This window comes from Malurus melanocephalus, unplaced genomic scaffold (assembly GCF_030028575.1).
Source record: "Malurus melanocephalus ecotype Western Australia unplaced genomic scaffold, MMel_1.1 scaffold_428, whole genome shotgun sequence".
In the NCBI taxonomy this organism is placed as follows: domain Eukaryota; kingdom Metazoa; phylum Chordata; class Aves; order Passeriformes; family Maluridae; genus Malurus; species Malurus melanocephalus.
This window is the reverse complement of record NW_026623660.1, coordinates 491,178-510,276: the sequence shown is the minus strand read 5'-3', so window position 1 is coordinate 510,276 and position 19,099 is coordinate 491,178. Positions and strand designations below refer to the sequence as shown.

Here is a 19,099-nt window from a genome sequence, read left to right as displayed (position 1 = left end):
CTTTGCTCTGATCACTGGGTGGTGGCAGAGTCACACGTCCCAGTCGCGATCCCAGAGTGTTTTACAATGAAAAGCTGGTTTTCCAAACATTCACGGCTGCCGGCGGGCACAGGGAGCTGCAGGAACCTGGATTTGGGGTTGCACGCTCCTGGCTGTGCTTCAGCATCGTGTCCTGTGCGTGGTCAATGCACAGCGGCTTTGAAATTCAGTGCCGGGGTTGCACAACAGCAGCAGCTGCGTGGAGAGGAGAGGAAGGAACAGATCGGTGGGATTGTGCGAGGAGAAATGAGGCTGAAGAATGCCCTGAAATCAAGTCATGACTCGCAACAGAGGCTCTGAAACAGCGAGATGTCCTGGCCACAGGCTCCTTTCATTGATGCTCATGGGGAGGGACACGAATCTGAGCTGATGTGTCTGGAACAACCAGAAATAAAGGGAAGATTGCCCAGACCTGAGCTGCAGTCTGGCCTCCAGCACAGTGGGAGATGCTAAAGCTGTCCTTTTCTCGGTCCCTGCTCAGGCTGGAAGCTCAGTTCACCCGGGGACAGAGCAGTGGCAGTCCCTGAGGTGCAGGATTGCCCTGTGCAAGGGCTGTGGGTGAGTGTGGGGCTGAGCCTGCCCCGCTCTGCGGGCACACACCCGGTACCAGGGGCTCAGAGAGGGCTCTGCCAGCACCTCTGTGCCATGAACTGAGGGATGGGGGTTTCAAACCAACACTCTCTGCTCAGCTGCCCTCTTCCCTGCAGGCAAAAGAGTTTTTCTATGGCCTGGCTGGATGTGTGCTCACAAGCTGATCTGAGCAGCGAGGATGATAAACCCAACCCTATGACTTTGGCATCAGTGTTAGCCTGAGCATCCAAGGCAGCACAGAGCTCTGCAGCCACCCCATCCCCTGYTCCCACTCCCACAGCCTCCACATTGGTGCCCTGAAATGCTGCCACCAGCGTTAGACAGAACAGCAGACTTAATTAAAGGGTGGCAGCCTGCCAGCATCCAAGAGGCAGAGCTGAGCTGGCTGCGCTGCTTTCAAAGGGGTATTAAAAAAAAATCCACCCTGGGAAATGGCAGGGCAAGCTTTGCCACACTGATGTTGCTGTGGGTCAAGCATCTGTTTTGTTTCATCTGTTTTGGGATGTTGAGCAGGGGGTCTGTGGTCCCTGAGCCTGTGGGTGACCCCACTCCCAGGATGCTCACAGGGACCCTTCCCAGCAATTAGCAATTTAGATATGAATTTTGTTTTAGGTGGGTTTTTTTTTTGTTTTTTTTGGGGTTTTTTTTAATGTAGTTTATTATAAAGAAGTTCTGTATTTTATAAGAATGGAAATATTAATAATTAGTTTTTACTTCCATATAATGTATAGTAATGGGCAAAGTTTGTTGAGTTTTTCTATGGTTTTAGCTTTTTTTGTGAGTTGGTTTTCTTGCGTTTAATTGTAATGATTTATTTAGAGTGTTTTTGTTTACTAAGATAAACAGATTTCTGCTGCTCAAGGTTTGTACCCCCACACCAGAGGATGCTCAGTGTGGTGTGGTGTTGAGTCACATCTCCACCCTGGAGAGGGAGACAGAACAGTGGGATCCCCCATTTCTGCAGGCTGGGCTGGAGCTCAGGGTTTTATTCCCTTCTGTGACAAAATGAGATTGACACAAYGCATTTCTGTGGCTATCAGAGATTAAAACATCTCCCCAGAGCTCCCAGCAGGAGTGAGGGATGGCGACCTCCAGAGCTGTGTCCCAGCCCTGCTGTGGAATTTTCATGTATCTGCCCCTCCATTTGATTCCAGAGGATCCCATGGTGGATGCTGACAATTCCTCCTTGGAGGACAAAAGCATTTTTGCATCTGGGACCGAGTGCCAGCAGCTGCACAAAAGCAGGACAAGGACGAACCCACCCTGGGAGGAGAAAGGCAAAAAGCCCGGGTGCCACTCTGCACAGGCACATCTTGAGGCAGATAACACACAATACCYTGGTTATTGGAATGCATTCAGCACTGTGCAGTGCCTATTTAAAGAACAGATATTCCAACATAAAAAAAGAAAAAAAAAGAAAAGGACAGAGACAAAAAAAAAAAAAAATCAGCCTTTGGCTTCTGAATCCTCGCTTTGCTTCAACCTCAGGATTTGGTCCACCCTGTCCCCAGCATAATTATTAAGCAAGTTCTGATGGAAGAGTTTTATTTATCCAGCCTCAAAAAGGAAGAAAGGAATCCTTAGTAGTTGGTTAGATCAAAAAAAYGTAATTTATTTTTCAATAAGTTCCTTACATGTAAGATCAATGGCTTGAGGYTGATGGATAGGAGCTGTTTGCAAAGATCTTAGATCTGACAGTACCCAGGCAATCACAGACTTTTTCTCTGACCAGGAATAGACACCATCCCCCTTGTGCAGATGGGGGAATGACYAGAAAATAACAATACTTTGCACTGGAGAGTTGCTCAGCAACTGCCCCGTATTGTTTTTGAGTTATCCTTGAGCACARCCTCTTTTCTCTTTGATCTTCACATAATTTTTGTTGCTGTTACTTCTCAAAAAACACTACCTTTTAAAAGAATTGCATCTCCATTTGCCACAAGCTTTTTCTTTTTTTTTTGTAACTATTTTTCCCCTCAAGCACAACCAAAGCCTGATGGCATCAGGGAACGCAGTGCATTGCTTTGTGGAGRAGAGGAAATTAAGGTCCATCTACTCTGTTAGAGCCTTTCCTAGGGCACTGGGGGACAGAGATGAAACATCTTGCTCCTGACGTGGTCCATAGATTGTATTCAGAGGCAAAATAACTGAGTTTAACTCTTGCCACTGAGCTGCCATTCAGAGCTCCCACTGTTAGAGCTCCATTCTGGCAGCGTCTGATTCAGGAATGGCAGTGGGGTGATGTGTCAGGAGAGGAGAGAGCCAGGGCTGGGATTTCTCACCCTGCTCTAGTGCCAGACAGAGCTTGGCATGGGGAGTGTTACTCTACAGTCCTGATTTGGAAACAGCATCACATCACCCCGCAGTGATTACGAGCCCTGCTGATAAATTCCTTTATGGGACACAAAAAGTGATGAAACCCTGAGCTGCTCGTCCTGAACTCTGTGCTCTGCATGACACAGAGCCTTCATGGGGCCCAGCAGAAAGGAGTTTCTGACTGTTGGGGTGCATCTGATTCTGTTGTCTCTCTCATTCCTTTCTTGCCATTGCCACACACAGTGGGGAAGAGCATTGCACTGCTCTGCTCTCCCCTGGGTACCACACACAGACGAGCTACAAGTAAAAAAAACACCATGTCCCTGAAATAGGAAAAAAAAAAACCCTTTAAGAAACATAGAGAAGAAAATAACCCGAGATTTTAAATGGCATTTGCAAATATGAGTCAGGAGATTCTCCTGTGAAACTGCTGCCAGCTACGTGGACTAAAGATGGAATGATTCCAGCACAGCCCCTGCTCAGGGAGAGCACACACCCCTCCTGAGCCAGAGGATGTCCTCACAGGAAAAACCCATTTCATCACTTCTCTGCCTCACAGTGACCCCGTTGGGCAATCCCTCACCGTGGCAGAGCACGGGGATTTTTTCTTGCACTCCTTCCCCCGAAAGCAGCTTGTTTTACTGCTGCTTGACCACCTGAAGGTCAGAAAAACAAAACCCTGAAACTTTGCATGCGCATTAACCCCCCGAGGCAGCAGAAGGGAGCAAATTTCTACATCTAGTAAAAATSTCAGCTGCAAAGGTCCAAAAATAGACTTTTCTTTCCTCGGGAATTCTAGCYTTGTCTTGTGAGTTGTGGTGGCAGATTATTGCATTCATAATTTAGCTGTTGGATGGGTATAAAATTACTGGCGTGGGAGTTATTCAATTTCTGGTAAGTACATTTACATTAAATAGCGGCTGCACATACAAAAGAGAGGAAAAAGTCCTTCCACTTCTGTTTGCCTGAAGCAGTTGAGAGCATGTWCAGCCTCACAAGAGTGCTCTTGTGAACAGATAATGTTTTTTTCTTACTAAAATCACGACAAAGTTCACTCTGGCTGAAAGGGCACTTGTGTCTCATCTCTTAGGGCTGCTCCAGACTCATCCCTCTCCAGGCTAGAAGAACTTCCAGGGYTGATCTGAGCATTGCCAAGGATGGSTGATGCTTTTAAACTAAAAGGATTGATTCAGTGTAGATATTRGGGRAWAAAAAWWAMMRKKRARGKKGKKRAARRMYWRRAAAAWTTKSSSMRRRRRGKKRWKGRWTKYYYMAYCCTGGAAGAGTTCAAGGTCAGGTYGAACAGGGCTCTGAKCRATGTGGTTTAATCGAAGGTGTCCCCATGCACTGCAGGGGGAATGGACCAAAACCTCTAACCCAAACTATCCTGTGATTCTACGACTCATTTGARGAAATCAGGCTCGTTGGTTCCTTCSTCACCCCACTCCTTCCTGTCCCACCTTCACTCCCTCTGCCTCCATGCTCCCAGAGAAGGGCTGTTTTTCCTGGCTGGTGCAAAGCCACTGCCAAACCCCGAATGCTGCATCTGGAGAGCCATGGCTGGACCCTCTTGARCAGCTCCAGCCCAGCTGCACCAGCAGCAAACAGCCCTGGCCATCCCCCACCAGCACATCAGGGTTTCTAAGGCACATTATTGCCAGACAGCCTGGGAGTTTCAGTGATTTTTTTTTTTTTTTAAGTGATGCTGTTTTAATTCAGAGAGTGCGAGCCCACAGTGAATCACATCTTGGTCAATCAGAGGTTTCCTGCAAGTCGTGCCTTCTTGGAATTTATTCCCAGCAGTGTAAATGCCATGCTTGGAGCCAAAATTGAGTTCTGTCAGCCAAGGAGAAACCGTCACCAGGTGTAAATGAGGAGAGAGGACCTGCAGAATCCCCTTCTGAATGGCAGATAAAGACAAGTGTGCTTTGCATCAGGAGCAGCCAAACACAGGTACAGCAGCTCCTCCTCTTTCCAGGTTCCCATCCCTGGCGAGAGGAACCCATGGAAATGTGGAAGGGGCCCTGGGCAGTGCTGCAGACAGAATTGTCCCTGGCTGCCAGCTGGCAGAGCTCCTTCCTGCTGCGAGGGGCCGGATGGCCGGGGACGCGGGGATCGTGCTGGAGCTGGGCAAACACTGGCACGGCCAGCACAGCCGGGCACACACCCGGGCACCACCTCCCTCCTGCCAGAGAGGCTGGATTTTCACCCATGGCCCGGAGCAGGGCTGTGCTCCGGGTTCAGGACATCGTTTATTTTGCGTGGAAATGGGGACAAGAGGGGATTTTCACCATCGGGGTGAGCTGCGATTTCCACCAACCCATCTTTGTCATTTGAGACATCTAATTTGACATTCAGCTTAGCTATGGTAAAAAAGCCCATTTATTCAGACTGAGTCTACCTCACTCTTCTGATACCCAATATACAAACAGAAAACAAAATGAWTTCTGGTACTTTAAAACAAAATAAAATAAACCTCCTCCTCCATAGCAGGGTCCTTTCTTCCCCTCTGCCAGCCATTCTTCCACCTCACCACTCGTTTTCTCCYATTTTCTGAAAGGACTTCCTTGGACAAAAATAATGCTGGACACGTAAGACAACATTGTGAATATCAATGAAGGGTTATTTTTCTTTTCCTTCTGCTCCCAGTTCCTTCTCTGGGCTAAAAGTAAATAGAGTCAGCTGTAGCTGACACAGAAGCTGATGAGGGAGGCACATTAGTTTGTCTGCCTGTCGGGGATTTCTTGTGTAGCAGCCTTCAGATCCAGAGCCAAGCTTCCCAACTCCATCTGGGACAGGATCTAGGACAGGATCTGATTTTTTTTTTTTTTCTTTTTCTTCATGCTCAAAAATCTTATTTACTTTATCACCTTTTTTTGGGGGGTGGAATTTAATGATGAGAAATTTTTATACTTGTTYTTAAAACCAATCTGTAGATTAGTATAATTTATTTTGGGAAAGTTGAGATGCTAATTTTTAAGCACAGAAGATATGGCGGCACCATAAAATTAACCTGGATCTTGCTTTGATGGATATGTGTGAATTTGTAGGTTACTAATTAGTTTATTCTAGTGGTTGCCTAGGCACCAGTGGACAGGACTTTGTTACATTAAGTACAGGAGACTATTCCTGTACTTAGTATGTGCATATAAATATTTTGTGGATCAAAGGTGCTAATTTTACCAAGCTAGACAAAATTGCATACTAAAAACATCTATAGTATATCAGTAAAAACAGCTGAAAGTCTGCTTTACACAGTGTTGTTTTATTTTTCTTTTTTTTTTTTTTTCTTTTTGTAGGTGTTGCTAGTTGTCACGGGTCACAGGGTTAAAATCCAGGAATTTTAAACAAAATTGGAGGGCTGAATCCTTTCCTGGGGTCAATAGGTGCTGGAGCTCTGCGCTGAATTTTGGGGAGGTGGCACCCTGGGTGTCAGGGCAGTTGTCCTTGTGCTGTGAGCTCTATAGCTGTGCTCCATGCTGGGTGCAAATGTTCATCAGGAACACTTGGAAAAGACATGTGCATGCCACTGAGGACACTTCTCTGCTGTCCCTTTGTCCCCAAAGCCAGCAAAATGGAGAGGGAGCTGGTGCTGCTTGGGGGAAACACTGCCATAATTCTGTGAATAATGCAATTGAATTAACCAACACCAGTAACATCTAACCTGGGCAGCAGAAATCTGTCAGACTGTCTGACGTGGCACAGGGAATATCTGAAAGGAAAAATCCCTTCTGCTGTGGGATGTGAGGATCTTCCCTTCCCTCCACCTCATGCTCTGCCACTCTGCTCATCCCCCTGTCTTGGTGAAATCCTGGGGACAGAGGGAAGTTACCAAGGAAGCACTCAGACAGGTTCAATTTTACTCCCACATCAATTCTAACCTTGCATCAATATCTCTAATTAACATCTATTGACTCGAGTTTCCAGAAGGAAGCCTCTCACGAGCTGCTGAATTGATCTGCTGCCATCAGAGAGGGAAATGTGGTCTGAAGAGTACAGGGACCACTTGCCTCGCTGCTGTACACACAGCCAAAMCCAGACGTGGGAATTAATTCTAAATAAGATGTTCTTGTGGCAAGGTTTGACAAATAAACATCTATTAGGATGTAAAGCATCGCTGATTGTTGTCAGATCAGCTGGCAGCAGTGGTGCATAGGCATTGGGAAAATAGGGTTTCTTCAGATTTGCTCCTGGAACTCAGGGTGAAATTCAGGTGTACCAGCCCTCTTTGGGAGGGGGCTCCTAAAAATAAGGTTCCATGATATCCCCCARTGGAGCTGCCCAAATCCCATACAAGTGTGTGAAGGACTGCAGCTGGGAGTCAAATCTGATCTCTCCTGCTATTAATGTGCAAAAAAACCCATGGACATCCAACCCAGGGAAGGCCAGATGGGGTATGAAATGAGCCAGTTTGGGGTATGAAATGAGCCAGTTTGGCCCAAATATTTTTATCCTGAGCACATCCTCCTGCTTATCTCCACTCCGCTCCAGGAACAGGAGTTCCCAGCACACCAATACCTGGAGTTAGAAGAATTCAGGATTCAGCAGAGGGGTACACCATGCATTCAAAATAYGATGCTTGAGGATATTTTAATATGGTAAATATGATKGTGATGGTWGGATTTGATGATCTTAAAGGTCTTTTCCAGCCTTWACAATCCTGTGATTTTCTGTGATTGTGTCCAGACTTTGTGAGAAAGCATCTTTTTCAATAAGCYTTCTGGCTTCCTGYGGAAAGCCCCTTGCAGTGTCAGGTTTTTAAGCTYTCACAACTTTGACCACAGAGATTCTCAAAACTTTATTTTATATTGAAGGGAAGTGGCTCAGCCCCTGACCTSCCCTCAGCTGAATGGGTGCAGCTCCCAGGGAAATTATCACTGAAGCGGAGGATACAGGCTGTTGTGCCTTTTCCTTTCCATGCCATTACAAAGAACATGCTTATTCAGCCTTTTAACAGACTGGCAATTTCTACTTATTCAGCTTTTGCCATGTTCCTCATTATTTACGGATTCCTTTTTCTCTTGAATTGCTTTTCTTCAAGGTACTGGTTAAAATTCATGTGGTTTCAGCATTACCACGTTTTTCATTACAGCCTTATCAGTATTACCAATGTCTGCTTTTTTAATATTTTCTTATATTAAAAAAATTTCTGTGACTGTAGCTCTTTCACACTATCTTCCCTTTTTCAGTGCCTGCAGCTCAAAACACTTATTACCACCYATAGAACTCAAAATTCCTGTCTTTTGAGATGAGCTGCAGGAGGAAACTTTCATTATTCAGATTATAGAATATTCGGATGCTTCACGTTTTGCAGCRTGGTGTCTGGCTCACTCATGTAGGGATGCAGGGACAGAGAGAGCCTGAAAACTCTCATCAACTGCTTTGATAACTTGGGGTTTATTTGCACAGAGATATTTYGGGATTCCCATTCTGCTTTTAATTCATGCTGTCCCCTAATCCAAATGATCTTTTTCCAAATGATCTTTTAAGTGTGGACAAGTGGCTCACTCCTCCAAGGTGAAGCTGCTGGTGAGCAGGAGCTTTGGGAGCATTTCCAAGCACATTTGGCACATTCCAAGCACTGTGAGGACACTGCTGTGTSTCTGAAAGGCTGTGGAGGCGCGGGGTGCTGGGAATTCCGGCCCGCAGGAGGAACATGCAGCGCCGAGCTGAGGRTGCTGGAGCCTTCACTAAACAAATGGGTTTGGTTTTGAAACTCCCTGGCAAGGAGTCAGGAACTAAAAGCTGAACAACTTGCCCGAGCATGTTGGGACTGAGTGAGTGCTTTGGGTGATTTGGAGGRGGAGGGAAGAGGCTTTTGTCTCTGCCTACATGCAATGGGTGATGGATCCATTGCTGACAGTCGGTACTTCTGCTGCAACGCGCCACGTTTCCTTGCAATATCTCTACATCACTATCTCCACATCAATACATCTAGATTTTTAATTTTTTTTCCATTTTGCCCTTCCTTCTGGTGTTGCCATTTATGTTTCCTAAATCTGYTGCAGTGACAAGGTTTGCTGGGATCTGTGCTGTTCCACAGGAGGGAAGCATTTGGGTTTGTTATAGGTGGAGCTGATGGTTCCACCTATGCCTGAGACAGTTGCTCAACACTTTCCACTGTAAATCTCCTCTTTAATTACTTTTAATGTTGCAAAACTTTGCCAACAAGGCCAAATTTCCATGCTATCTCCTTTAAAAGGTAACTGCTTTATCCCTTCATTGCCAGGGCAGGAGGGAGACAAATATGGAGTTTGATTCTTCTCCCTGTCCACTTTTGGGGTTTTATGGTGTTAGATTGCTAGACTGCCCTATAATAGTTAACAAAATAAGAAATTGTCAATTATCCTCATTTCTGCTAAGCATAGAAATCTAGCTCAAATGCTCACAAACTGCTCTGGAGAAGGATTTTTGTAGCAGTTCAGAATGCCTGTGCCCTCAATTAACTTCTGAAAAAGTTACACAAATTCAGTACATCTTGGTCATCTAATCAGTGGATTTCTTATTCCGTGATCCTTTTGGAGAACTCTTCCAGACAAACTGCTTAGTCACGGTCAGAAAAAAAATAAATTCCAGCTTACTTTCTGTTTGTGAGGCTTTGCTTGAAAGCTGCAGTAGAAATATTTCTGTGCTTCATATTGATAGTATAATGTTGAGCAATCCAAGAGGGTGGTTGAATTGGGATCTGTGGGAAAAAAAAAAAAAAACTTTTCTGGGCAAATCAGGAAAACCTTATAAACATATTTGGAATGATACAAATTATCCTTTACTTCCAAAGTTTTGTATTCCCTAAAGATGAGTCCAAAAACTTGGGGTAAATGCAGAGGTGAAACAATAAGTGGGTACAGCAAGACTGGATTGAGAAGGACTAACAGATGTCCTTTGAGGCAGCTGTGCCCACCTGAACACACGCCCCAATCCCAACGTGTGTGAGAAATTCCCAACATGTGCAAGAAATTCCCAGGAGAAATTTCATTAAATCCTTAGGATTGTGCCAGAGCAAGGAGCATTATCACTGTTAATTCGTGTCTCGTACATTGTCAGCATGTGGCTGATGGCCAGGAGCTGTCAGCCCATTTAGGGGTGAGTAATACTCCAGAACCAACAGAGTGCCAGCAAAAGGATTTGGGGATGGCAGGAGGGAACTGTGCAGCAAATATGATGATTTTCCCCACCAGCCKTGCAGCCATTCCCTTCTCAAAGAACATTTGTACCCACCTCTGATGAATGAGTTTGTGCTGCAGAATTAATGGGCTCATCCCTACATTTGCTTTGCACTGGGAGCTGAATCAATGGTAAGAGAAGATAATTTTGAGGATAAATATTTATATCTCATCTCCCTCCTTCACTTCTTACCATTTCCTATTCACACAYGTCGTTGTGGACCATTTCTCTGAGGTTTTGAGGTGTCCATTGACCTGCTTAAAGCGACAGGGCATGGAGGGTACCAATGAATGAAGAAATTCATAATCATAGGGATGCTGGCCTGGAAATTATATAACCCTATAATTCTGCTTAATTTTGTACTAACCATCATTGAATGGCAGCATCGACAAGAAAACATAAGACTCATAGCCCCCGCCCCATAAATCATTGGAGACTGAGAAAAAACCCTACGCTTTTCTGTTTGTCTTTGAGGATGACCCATTATCCTACTTAGGTTACGGTGAGCGAGCTCAAGCTCYGAAATCAAGTGCTATCTAAAGTGTTCCACAAATTACAGAGGGAAAAGCAGGCATAGTGCGTTCGTTCGTGCCGGAGGGGCCCAAATAATCCCTCGGAACGAGCCCGGTGAGGCATCCCCACGCCCCGGGGGCTGCCGGTACTGCCCTAATCTGCATAGCCACGCCCTCTTTTACATATAAACTGCGCCATTGGCCAGCGGTCTCCCCAGCGGTGGCGCGGCCTGGGGCGCTCAGCCTCGGCTCCGCTTCATTAGCATTCGCCCCGCCTTTCAGCGGAGGAACGGGAGCTGATTCGTCGCCTTGGAAACGGCGGGGCGCGGCCGCGCTCTGCGATTGGCGRAGCCTCCTGTCAATCCGCCGCGGCCAGGGCCGCACTTCCGCCTCGGTGTCCGCGGTGCCGTCGCTGGAGCCGGTGCAGGTAACGCCGCGGGTCGGGCCCGGGGTGGCCGCGCTCCGCTCCCCGCCCCATTTCCCCGGGGCTGCCGCTCCCCTGGCCGGCCCCAGCGTCCCCACAGCTCCGCCCGGGCCCGGCTCGGGGGTCCCGTCCCCGGCGGGCCGCGGGCCGCGCTGTCAGTKCGGCGGGGGCGGGCGGTGAGGCGGCTGTCCCCGCGCTGCGCTSCCGTCCCGGCGGCTGAGGGGGCCTTGATCCCCCGGGTGTGTCGGGGTGCTGCAGCGTTGGGGTGAGGTGCTGAGCCCGTGCCCCGTGCTGTGAATGCTGCCGGGTGCCGTGGTTGTGCCCGGTGCTGAGCCCTGCCTGCTGTTTGATCCCATCCCCGGTTCCGCCTCATCCTTTGGGCTCCCCAGGGCCGCGGAGGCAGCGGGAGCTGAAGGACGTTGCTGTGCAGAGGTTGCGGCTCGGTGCAGCYCCGTCAGCCCCAGCGCCGGGATTTTTTCTAATTTTACGATATATTTCCGATTGTTTTTGCAGCTGGGCAKTTTAGCAAAGGAGCCTACGATACCCGGCTCCCCAGGGGAATGTGCTGGGCTCAGTTTTAGCACAGGACAGGAGCCTCAAGGGGCCTTTTAGGCCACAGCTGAAGCACAGCGAGCAGTCGAGGTTTATTTGGGGTTGGCTTTTTTTTTTTAAGTTCATTTTTCAGTTACCTACTCAATGAGATTGAGCAGATTGAGCAGTTACCTACTCTTTCTCTTACAGAGCTCCTGAAAAGGAGAGAAGGAAGATGGGAAAAATAGMAGGAAAAAAGGCTTTTTTTTAAATAACATGCCAGCAGAACTTCTGCGTGGTAATAAAGGTATGTTTTGCCATTTATTTAATTTGATTATTGATCATGTTTGTGCTATGTGTATGCTTGGATTCAGGACTCCTTTTGGAAGCAGTTTTTTACTCTGCAGTACTTACAGGCCAGAATTTCATATGTGGGTTCAAAGTCATCTCCTATGTGTTTCCTTATGTGTTTCCTCTCAGAAGTTTCCTCATCTGCCAAAGCATGTTGAGTGCAAGCAGATACTGCTTCAGTTAACTGTGAATTTTCTCAGCTAAATTACGTAGCCGTTGTTGAGATTCCAGGAAAAGTAAAAAGGAAACGTGGATCTGCAGTGTTGATTTGCATCACTCTGCCCATAGTRTTTCCTTTTCCAAAGCTTTGCATGCAATGGGAAATAAATTTGATCATTCCAAGTTAACCTTCCAGAGTTCTGTAAGTCCATGTCCACGTTGCCATCTGGGGGCAATCACATGTGTATCATTTTAACAAACCTTACACCAGCGTGCTCAGGGACTTCCAAAACCTCAAGGCAATTTCTGGAAGCAGTGACTTGGGTGGCTTCCAAACATGCAGTGCTGTGCYGTGGGATGGGAGTAGCAGAACTGGCTAAACTAGCATGGAAGCAAGAAATTCTGAGCAGTGGTTTTTCCCCCTAAGTAACCCCTTGGGTTTTCAGTTACAGTAAACACAGCTTTTTTCTTAAAATAGCTGTCAAGTCATACAAATGTTTGASCATGTGACAGAAAGTTGAGCAAAGTGGGGGATAGGATCAGGAGTGATTCTTRTTTGTTGCTTTCCTGAACCAACAGCACCTCATGATGTAACTTCAGGAAGTCCTCAAAAGGAAACACTGAGATGTCTGCTGTCCAGGAAATACACAGCATTTTCCTCCAGAACATGGCTCTTCAGCCATGCCAAAATAATCTTAGACACCGAAGGCAAAAGTTTGAGATAGAAAATGGTGATTAGACAACAAACCCTGGGCCTAGAGGTGGTTAAAGACTAGATGGGATAAAGGTTTGAGTTGATACAATAGTGAAAAGCAGTGTGGTTCTTGGTTATTTGTTTGCTAATATCTTTGGGTAACTGATCACAGAAGATCATTGTCACTCTTGGTGTCTGAGTTAGTTTTAACAGTTACTGCTTTCCATGATACATACTTGCTCAAGCTGGCAGGTCTTATGATTGAAAGTGGTATTTTTTTCGGTCTTCCTTCTTGTGAATTTTACTGTGTGAACTTCACACATGCTGACCTAGAACAAAGGTGGAAAGCTTTGCTTTCTGTTATCTTAGTATTGGCTGGAAAACGGCCCAATCAGGCTTTTTTTGCTTTGATAAGGCTATATTTTTAAATCACTGTTTGTAGTGCCAGTCAGATGATTTTTTTKTTGTTGTTGTTTGAAAGCAAGATTAGCCTGGAAGTACACTGAATTTTTAAGCATATAATTTATTAGCTTTGGTATTTGAAGTAGCTTGCCCTTGAACAAATGCAATGTTACATCATGCTGTTGATATCTAGGCCTTCTGTTTACAAAGTGCCTTTTTTTTTTAGTCCTTCACTCAGCATCAGTTTTGTCACCTGAATCATGGAGGTACAAGAAATGTCAGCATTTGACACTGATATGATGTTCTAAAATGCTCAGTGTTTAGCCTCTTTGTGAAGTAACTAAAATGTTTGGTTCTTACAATTTTTGGAAGAAATGCACAAAATGGGGCATGCAGAGAATATGTGTTAAATATGGAGCACTCAAGAACTTGGATGTTGTTGCTGAGCTTGAATGTGTAGCTCATCACAGGGGCATCTTCTCCAAGCTGAATAAATTGGGAAGTGAGAGCAAGGAACGAGTTGGTGGCAAGTATCTGCCACTTTGGAGATATGGGACTGATGTTATTCCTGTTGCAAAAAAATAGAGACTATGCTTTAGAGCAGTCCTTTTATGGGTTTTATTATTTTATGGAGTAGACCACCACAGAACTTGGAATTAAAGAATTCATTTTCTTAATCCTTGCATCTTAATAATTACTATGCAGACAGCTATATCATGATGTAATGATTTACTTTGTGTCCTTAAAGGCTTGTAATAGCAAGTTGCAATGAGAATGTGTCAAATGTGGCTTGCCATAACTTTCAGTTATACTCTTTAAAAATTTATTGTTGATTCAGTGCACAAAGATAATGTCTTAATTTTCAGGATCAATAAGTTACAAGAATAGACTAAGCTTACTTAAACTTGATTTTTTTTCCTTTCCTTAAATACAGTTACAATTGGAAATTCATTTGCTGGTCTAGACAGATCATTTAGATTAGTTCAGTATATTTTATTATGCACATAATTCAGTGAGACAGATTTGTAGTAAATAGCAGCAGCTCTCCATTCAGAAAATGCAGAGGCTGCAGAGTGTTGTCTTTCTGGGCTTGTTTATCCATCTGGTGGGAGGGAGGGTGCACAAAAGGTGAATTGTCCCTGCAGCTGCAAAACTGAGCTGGACATTTAATCTTGGTCTTCTTGGTTTTATAGTTCCAAACTTGAACTGTCTTTTGCTCTGTTGGACATACATAATGTCTGTGCTTGGTGTTAGACCAAATGGAAACTTTGGTCTGTGGTGTTCCTGCTCCAGTCCAGCTCCTTTGCTGTGCTGGATGAGATAAAGGCTCTTGGGATGCTGTGAACCTCTGGGGTGTTGCAAAGTTTGCATACTTAGGGTATTTGTCAAGAAATGTGTTTTCATGACTGGATAAGTAACTTTGTTATATTTTTACTAGCGTTAATTTGACACTTCAAAGTAAATTTTTTAGGGCTCCCAGAAGAATCTTTTAGTAGATCTGTGTTTTGATTCTGGTGAYAGTTAAAGGCGGTGGAGGTTGAAGKTGGTCAAGTGTGTGAATTCTGAGGTGTCTGTGGTTCACATCACTCCCTTCAGCTCACTAACTCACTAAACAGCTCCCTCTGCTCCCTACAACGTGTCAGGGCAATCAAATGAGGATGAGAATCCCTTTAATAGCTCTCAATTATGAAACTTGTGTGTGTTAGGGCTGCAGAGAAATTCTCTCACCAGCCTCTTCATAAGAGGCCCTTCAGCAGCATGGGTTGGCTTAGAGAAGAACTTTTGCAGGAGAGCAGAACTGCCCCCCGTGCATGGGTTCTTTTTAGGTTTTGCACTAGAACAATGAAACTGTTGAGTGGTTGTTTAATAATGAAACAAAAATGCTGCCCATCTTCACAAGTGTAAATAACTTTGTTTACAYGGTCTTGTTTTATTTTTAACAAAGTACTGTGCAGGTTTTGTTACTCAAGTGGGTTAATGTTACTGAGCAGATAGCTGGGTGGATTCTTTATTAAAACTAAATGGAGAGATTTGTCCTGTCTTGAGAAGTCAATTTTTTTCAATCTCAAGAGTCTCTGTGAAATGATTTGTAAGATTCCTTATACAGAGTAAATGTAAACCTGCACCTGCCTGTAGAGAAGAGGACCACAGAGACAAAGCTTCCTTAAAGGAGGGAGATCTATAAACTTAAACTTGTAACTATTTTTGCTCTTCTGGGGGTTTTCTCCAGTGCTGTTTTATGCTGTAACTGTCTTCACKTTCATAAGCTTCAGTTGATCAATTTGCAGGGGTGGTTGCATTATGATGAGAAATACCCAAGCATGCCTAATTTTGCCTTCAAAGAGAAGTGTTCCTACATGATTAATTACATACCTACTGACATTTGTGTCCAAAGCCACTGTGCTTGGAGTTATTGATTACCTCCCACCTTACCTCTTAGAAATAAGATAAAAGAGATCCTCAGAAAACTGCTAAGAAGGGACTAATTTTACAATACAGTATTGAATTATTTTGGTTTTTAACACTGTGGCTAGGAATGAGCTGATTTATCACTCCTGATTAAACCTAGCATTATGCTTCATGCGTGGAGAGGTGTGCAGAACAGAATTTTTTCATTTTTTACAATCATTGGTCATGAAATAGTTTCCAAGGGAAGGTTACAGAGTCTGGAAAACATTGTACCAGGTGCATTCAGGTGGAAAAAYATCTCATATATTGAGGCAGTGTTAAGAAAGGAGAACATTTACAGAATTCTGCATGAATTTCAATGAAGTGTTTTGCGTCRGAAAATATTAATCTGCTGGAATCAAGTTTCCTTGCTCTGTTTGTTTGTTAGATTTAAAGGAAGTTCTGCAAGCCACTATCCTTGGCTGTAGAAGAGAATTTTTGGCTGAGTGAAAGTGGGGAATAGCCATCGCTTTCATAGGTAATTGAGCACTATTCTGGGGGGATATTTTCTGTCCAGTTTCATCTTTACAATTTTTATGTTCAGTAARTAATGCTTCTGGTAGCAGCACTGGAGTTTTGTGCTGAGGGCAGTGATTAGTGTGTGGGACAATTATTGTCATTTGTTCTGATGCAGAATCAAATTTTGTGACCTTTACTCATTTGAAAGCCAGACTTGTAGTGTTTCAGTGGTCTTCTTAATTCCTGTGAGGCATCACCAAAAATTGGTATTTCTGAGAGAACAGAACATGATTCTTCCTGCCACAAATCAGTTTGGTTCATGTGTTTAAAGCTTTCAGATGCTCAGTTTGTTGTCACCACTGTTTCATGTGCTGGCTCTGAGCTGTCCCCAGGCCATTTAATAACTCCCAGCTACATAAAAGCTTGTGGCAGGGACAGCTGCAATCTCCAGAGAAATGGGAAAGTGACAGTGGGCTGGGTGTTCAGCTGATCATCTTCACCCAGACTCTGCACTTAAAAACAGATTTGAGAAGGAACTTGCYCTTCTCTTGCTGTGGTTGCAGAGAGAGCTTTATCTTGCCAAGACATCTGGAAGATAYTACATTCAAACTTTGGAGTAAGAAACAAATCTCACTTGGTAAAGAAAATCCTCTTCTGGATTCTGCTGTTTGTGTARCTGTTCTCTGGCTGAAGAGATTTTAAGTGCGTAACAGTTAATCTAAATTGCCAATTAAATTTGCTTCTTGGATAATTTTTGTAGATGTTTTAGATCCAATGTTGTTGGTAACCTAATTTCATCAGTCAATTAACATTCATCCTCGCTGAGGCTTTCATTCAGAGATGAAACACTGCAGTTTGATGTTTTCAGGAGATGTGTATGAATCAAACACACATGAATATTTATCTTCTAGTTCAAGTTATTTATTTCTGTCCCTTGCAACACTACAGCTATGTTATATTTCAGCTTGCAACTCAAGAGACGATGGAGTTGGCTTTTATTCCACCAGTCATGTTGTAGACTGTTGGGATTTTTATTCTCCTTTTGTTCYTCATTTCTCATTTTTGGTGTTAGTGTGAAGGCTGTGGATATTTGATCTTCGATTTGCTCTTTGGGAATCCCTTCCTAGACAGAATGTATATCCTGAAACCGGGATATCTTAGAATGGTTTGGATTGGAAGGGACTCTAAGGATCATCCAGTTCCACCCCATTACCATGGGCAGGGACACCTTCCTCTATCCCAGGAAGGTACCAAGTGACTCTTTTTAAATTTTTCCTTCTTTTAATTGCTYGCAATTTTTCTCTTTTCAGGTTAATAAGCTTAAATGATTTTGAAATTTGCTGTGGAAGCGCACATCCAACAAAACCTTGTTAGGCRTGTGAAAAAGCTGATTAATGTGCTAGTTCATGCATTCTTTGGTGACACTCTAATTCCGGTGTATTGAACTCCTAACACCCTACCTGCTCGTGCTGGTGAACTAGGTTATTTTTGTGGCTGCTTGTTGATGCTGTACTTGGTTTTACTTAAATGCTTCTGGATTTCACAAGTAGATTCAATATCTGTGTATTGAATAGGACCAAGTGTTTTATATGTCGTGTAGAGCAAGAACATGTGCTTTTGTGCTTTCAGGGWMAAAAAAATAGGATTTTTAATTTAGCASGATGGTATCACCAAAACTTTCCAGAATTGCWGTGTGATGAGAAATTTCAGCTTGARGTCTGGAGGAAAAAGGTACTGCAGCTGTCCCCKGACAGTTTCAAACCTGAGCTTGCTGATCCACATTCCAGCCCAGTGAGCCACTCATTGTAAATGCTGTTCTTTCTGTAGAAATGTAAATGTTTCTTTAAGGAGGAGTAACTTTCGGTTATCCAGCTGGGTCTTTGTTGAGGATTAACCTGGAAGAACGAGTTAGTATGGAGGAACTAGTCGAATGAACTTAGTCAGGGGAGGTACAGGTTTAAATTCTTGCAGGTTGTTCTTGGGTACAAGTTTTTGGGGTTCTTTAATTGATATATAAATTCCTAGGATCCAGAATCATGGTGCCAGAGCATAAGCTGGTTGTTTTTATTATTTTCTCCTGAAAAATGAAATTTTGAGGAGGAACAAGCCTACGAGGTGACAAATTTGAGGGATTACTAATTTACCAAGATAAAGGCAGTGGATTCCCACACGCTGCTYTTGGAGAGCAGCCATGGAGGTGGAATGTGCATCTCCTGTGCCAGAGATGCTCACATGCACGTCACACAGTGCGTGGAGCAAATCAGGCAGTTTATAAAGTCTTGCGCTTTTGTTGTCCTGGTTTTAAAAATAAGTTCAAGTGGGAGGAAATGGTTTAAAATAGGAATTGTGCAAAGTCTGGGGCTGATGTATTTCTGGAAGAGAGTTCATGTACCTTCTGCTGCTGGGGACTGTGACCTTGTAGAGGACGCTGTGACCTGCACAGAGTTTTGGCAGGTTGAGTGTGGTACTGGCAGCCAGATCACCTGGTAGGTGTCACTGCCGAGTGACAGGTTCAGCTCTGTGCCTGACAGACCACTTGGTGTGACAATATTCACAACCAGCTGATTGACAGCTATGTTTCTCTGGTCATGGGACCCTGGCTGGGACTGTGGGTGGTGTGAGTAGTGTGTTACACTCTCTGCATCAAGGCTGTGGGGGTCACCCAGAGGAGGGAGCTTGGTTGGGATCTGTCTCGTGTTTAGGAACAGCCCTTTCTGTTGTTCCCTCTCCTGTGACAGATGTTCCCTCCCCTCTGTAGAACCTCTTTCAAGGTGTGCTGTGGATGTGTTTCTGCTGTATTTATTTCAACTTTGTGYTTTGTTTTGTCCTTATGTAGTTTAAGAAAGGGGCTGTCCATGGTCATCAGTCAGGAATATGTGGCCTTTTCTGATAAACTGACAATTTAAAGGCGTTTTAATGATTATGACAGAATCATAGGATGGTTTGAGTTGGAAGAGGCCTTAAGGATCATCTCATTCCAGTTCCACTCCGTGGGCAGGGACACCTTCC

At 44.4% G+C, this 19,099-nt stretch overlaps 1 protein-coding gene across 3 annotated transcripts in view; it reads left to right on the top strand.

Annotated features, from left to right (window-relative positions):
* Positions 1-10,860: 10,860 nt before the first annotated feature.
* OSBPL2 (oxysterol binding protein like 2) overlaps positions 10,861-19,099 on the top strand; it is a 33,852-nt gene continuing 25,613 nt past the window's right edge. For 2 of the 3 annotated variants that reach the window (XM_057379956.1, XM_057379955.1), the window contains exons 1-2: positions 10,861-11,049; positions 11,788-11,884. Coding sequence is in view for 1 of the 3 variants with exons in the window: in XM_057379958.1 (XP_057235941.1) it covers positions 11,854-11,884 (31 nt within the window). In the remaining 2 variants the exon portion in view is untranslated. The remainder of the gene's footprint in view (positions 11,050-11,787; positions 11,885-19,099) is intronic. The other variant, XM_057379958.1, reaches the window with a different exon arrangement.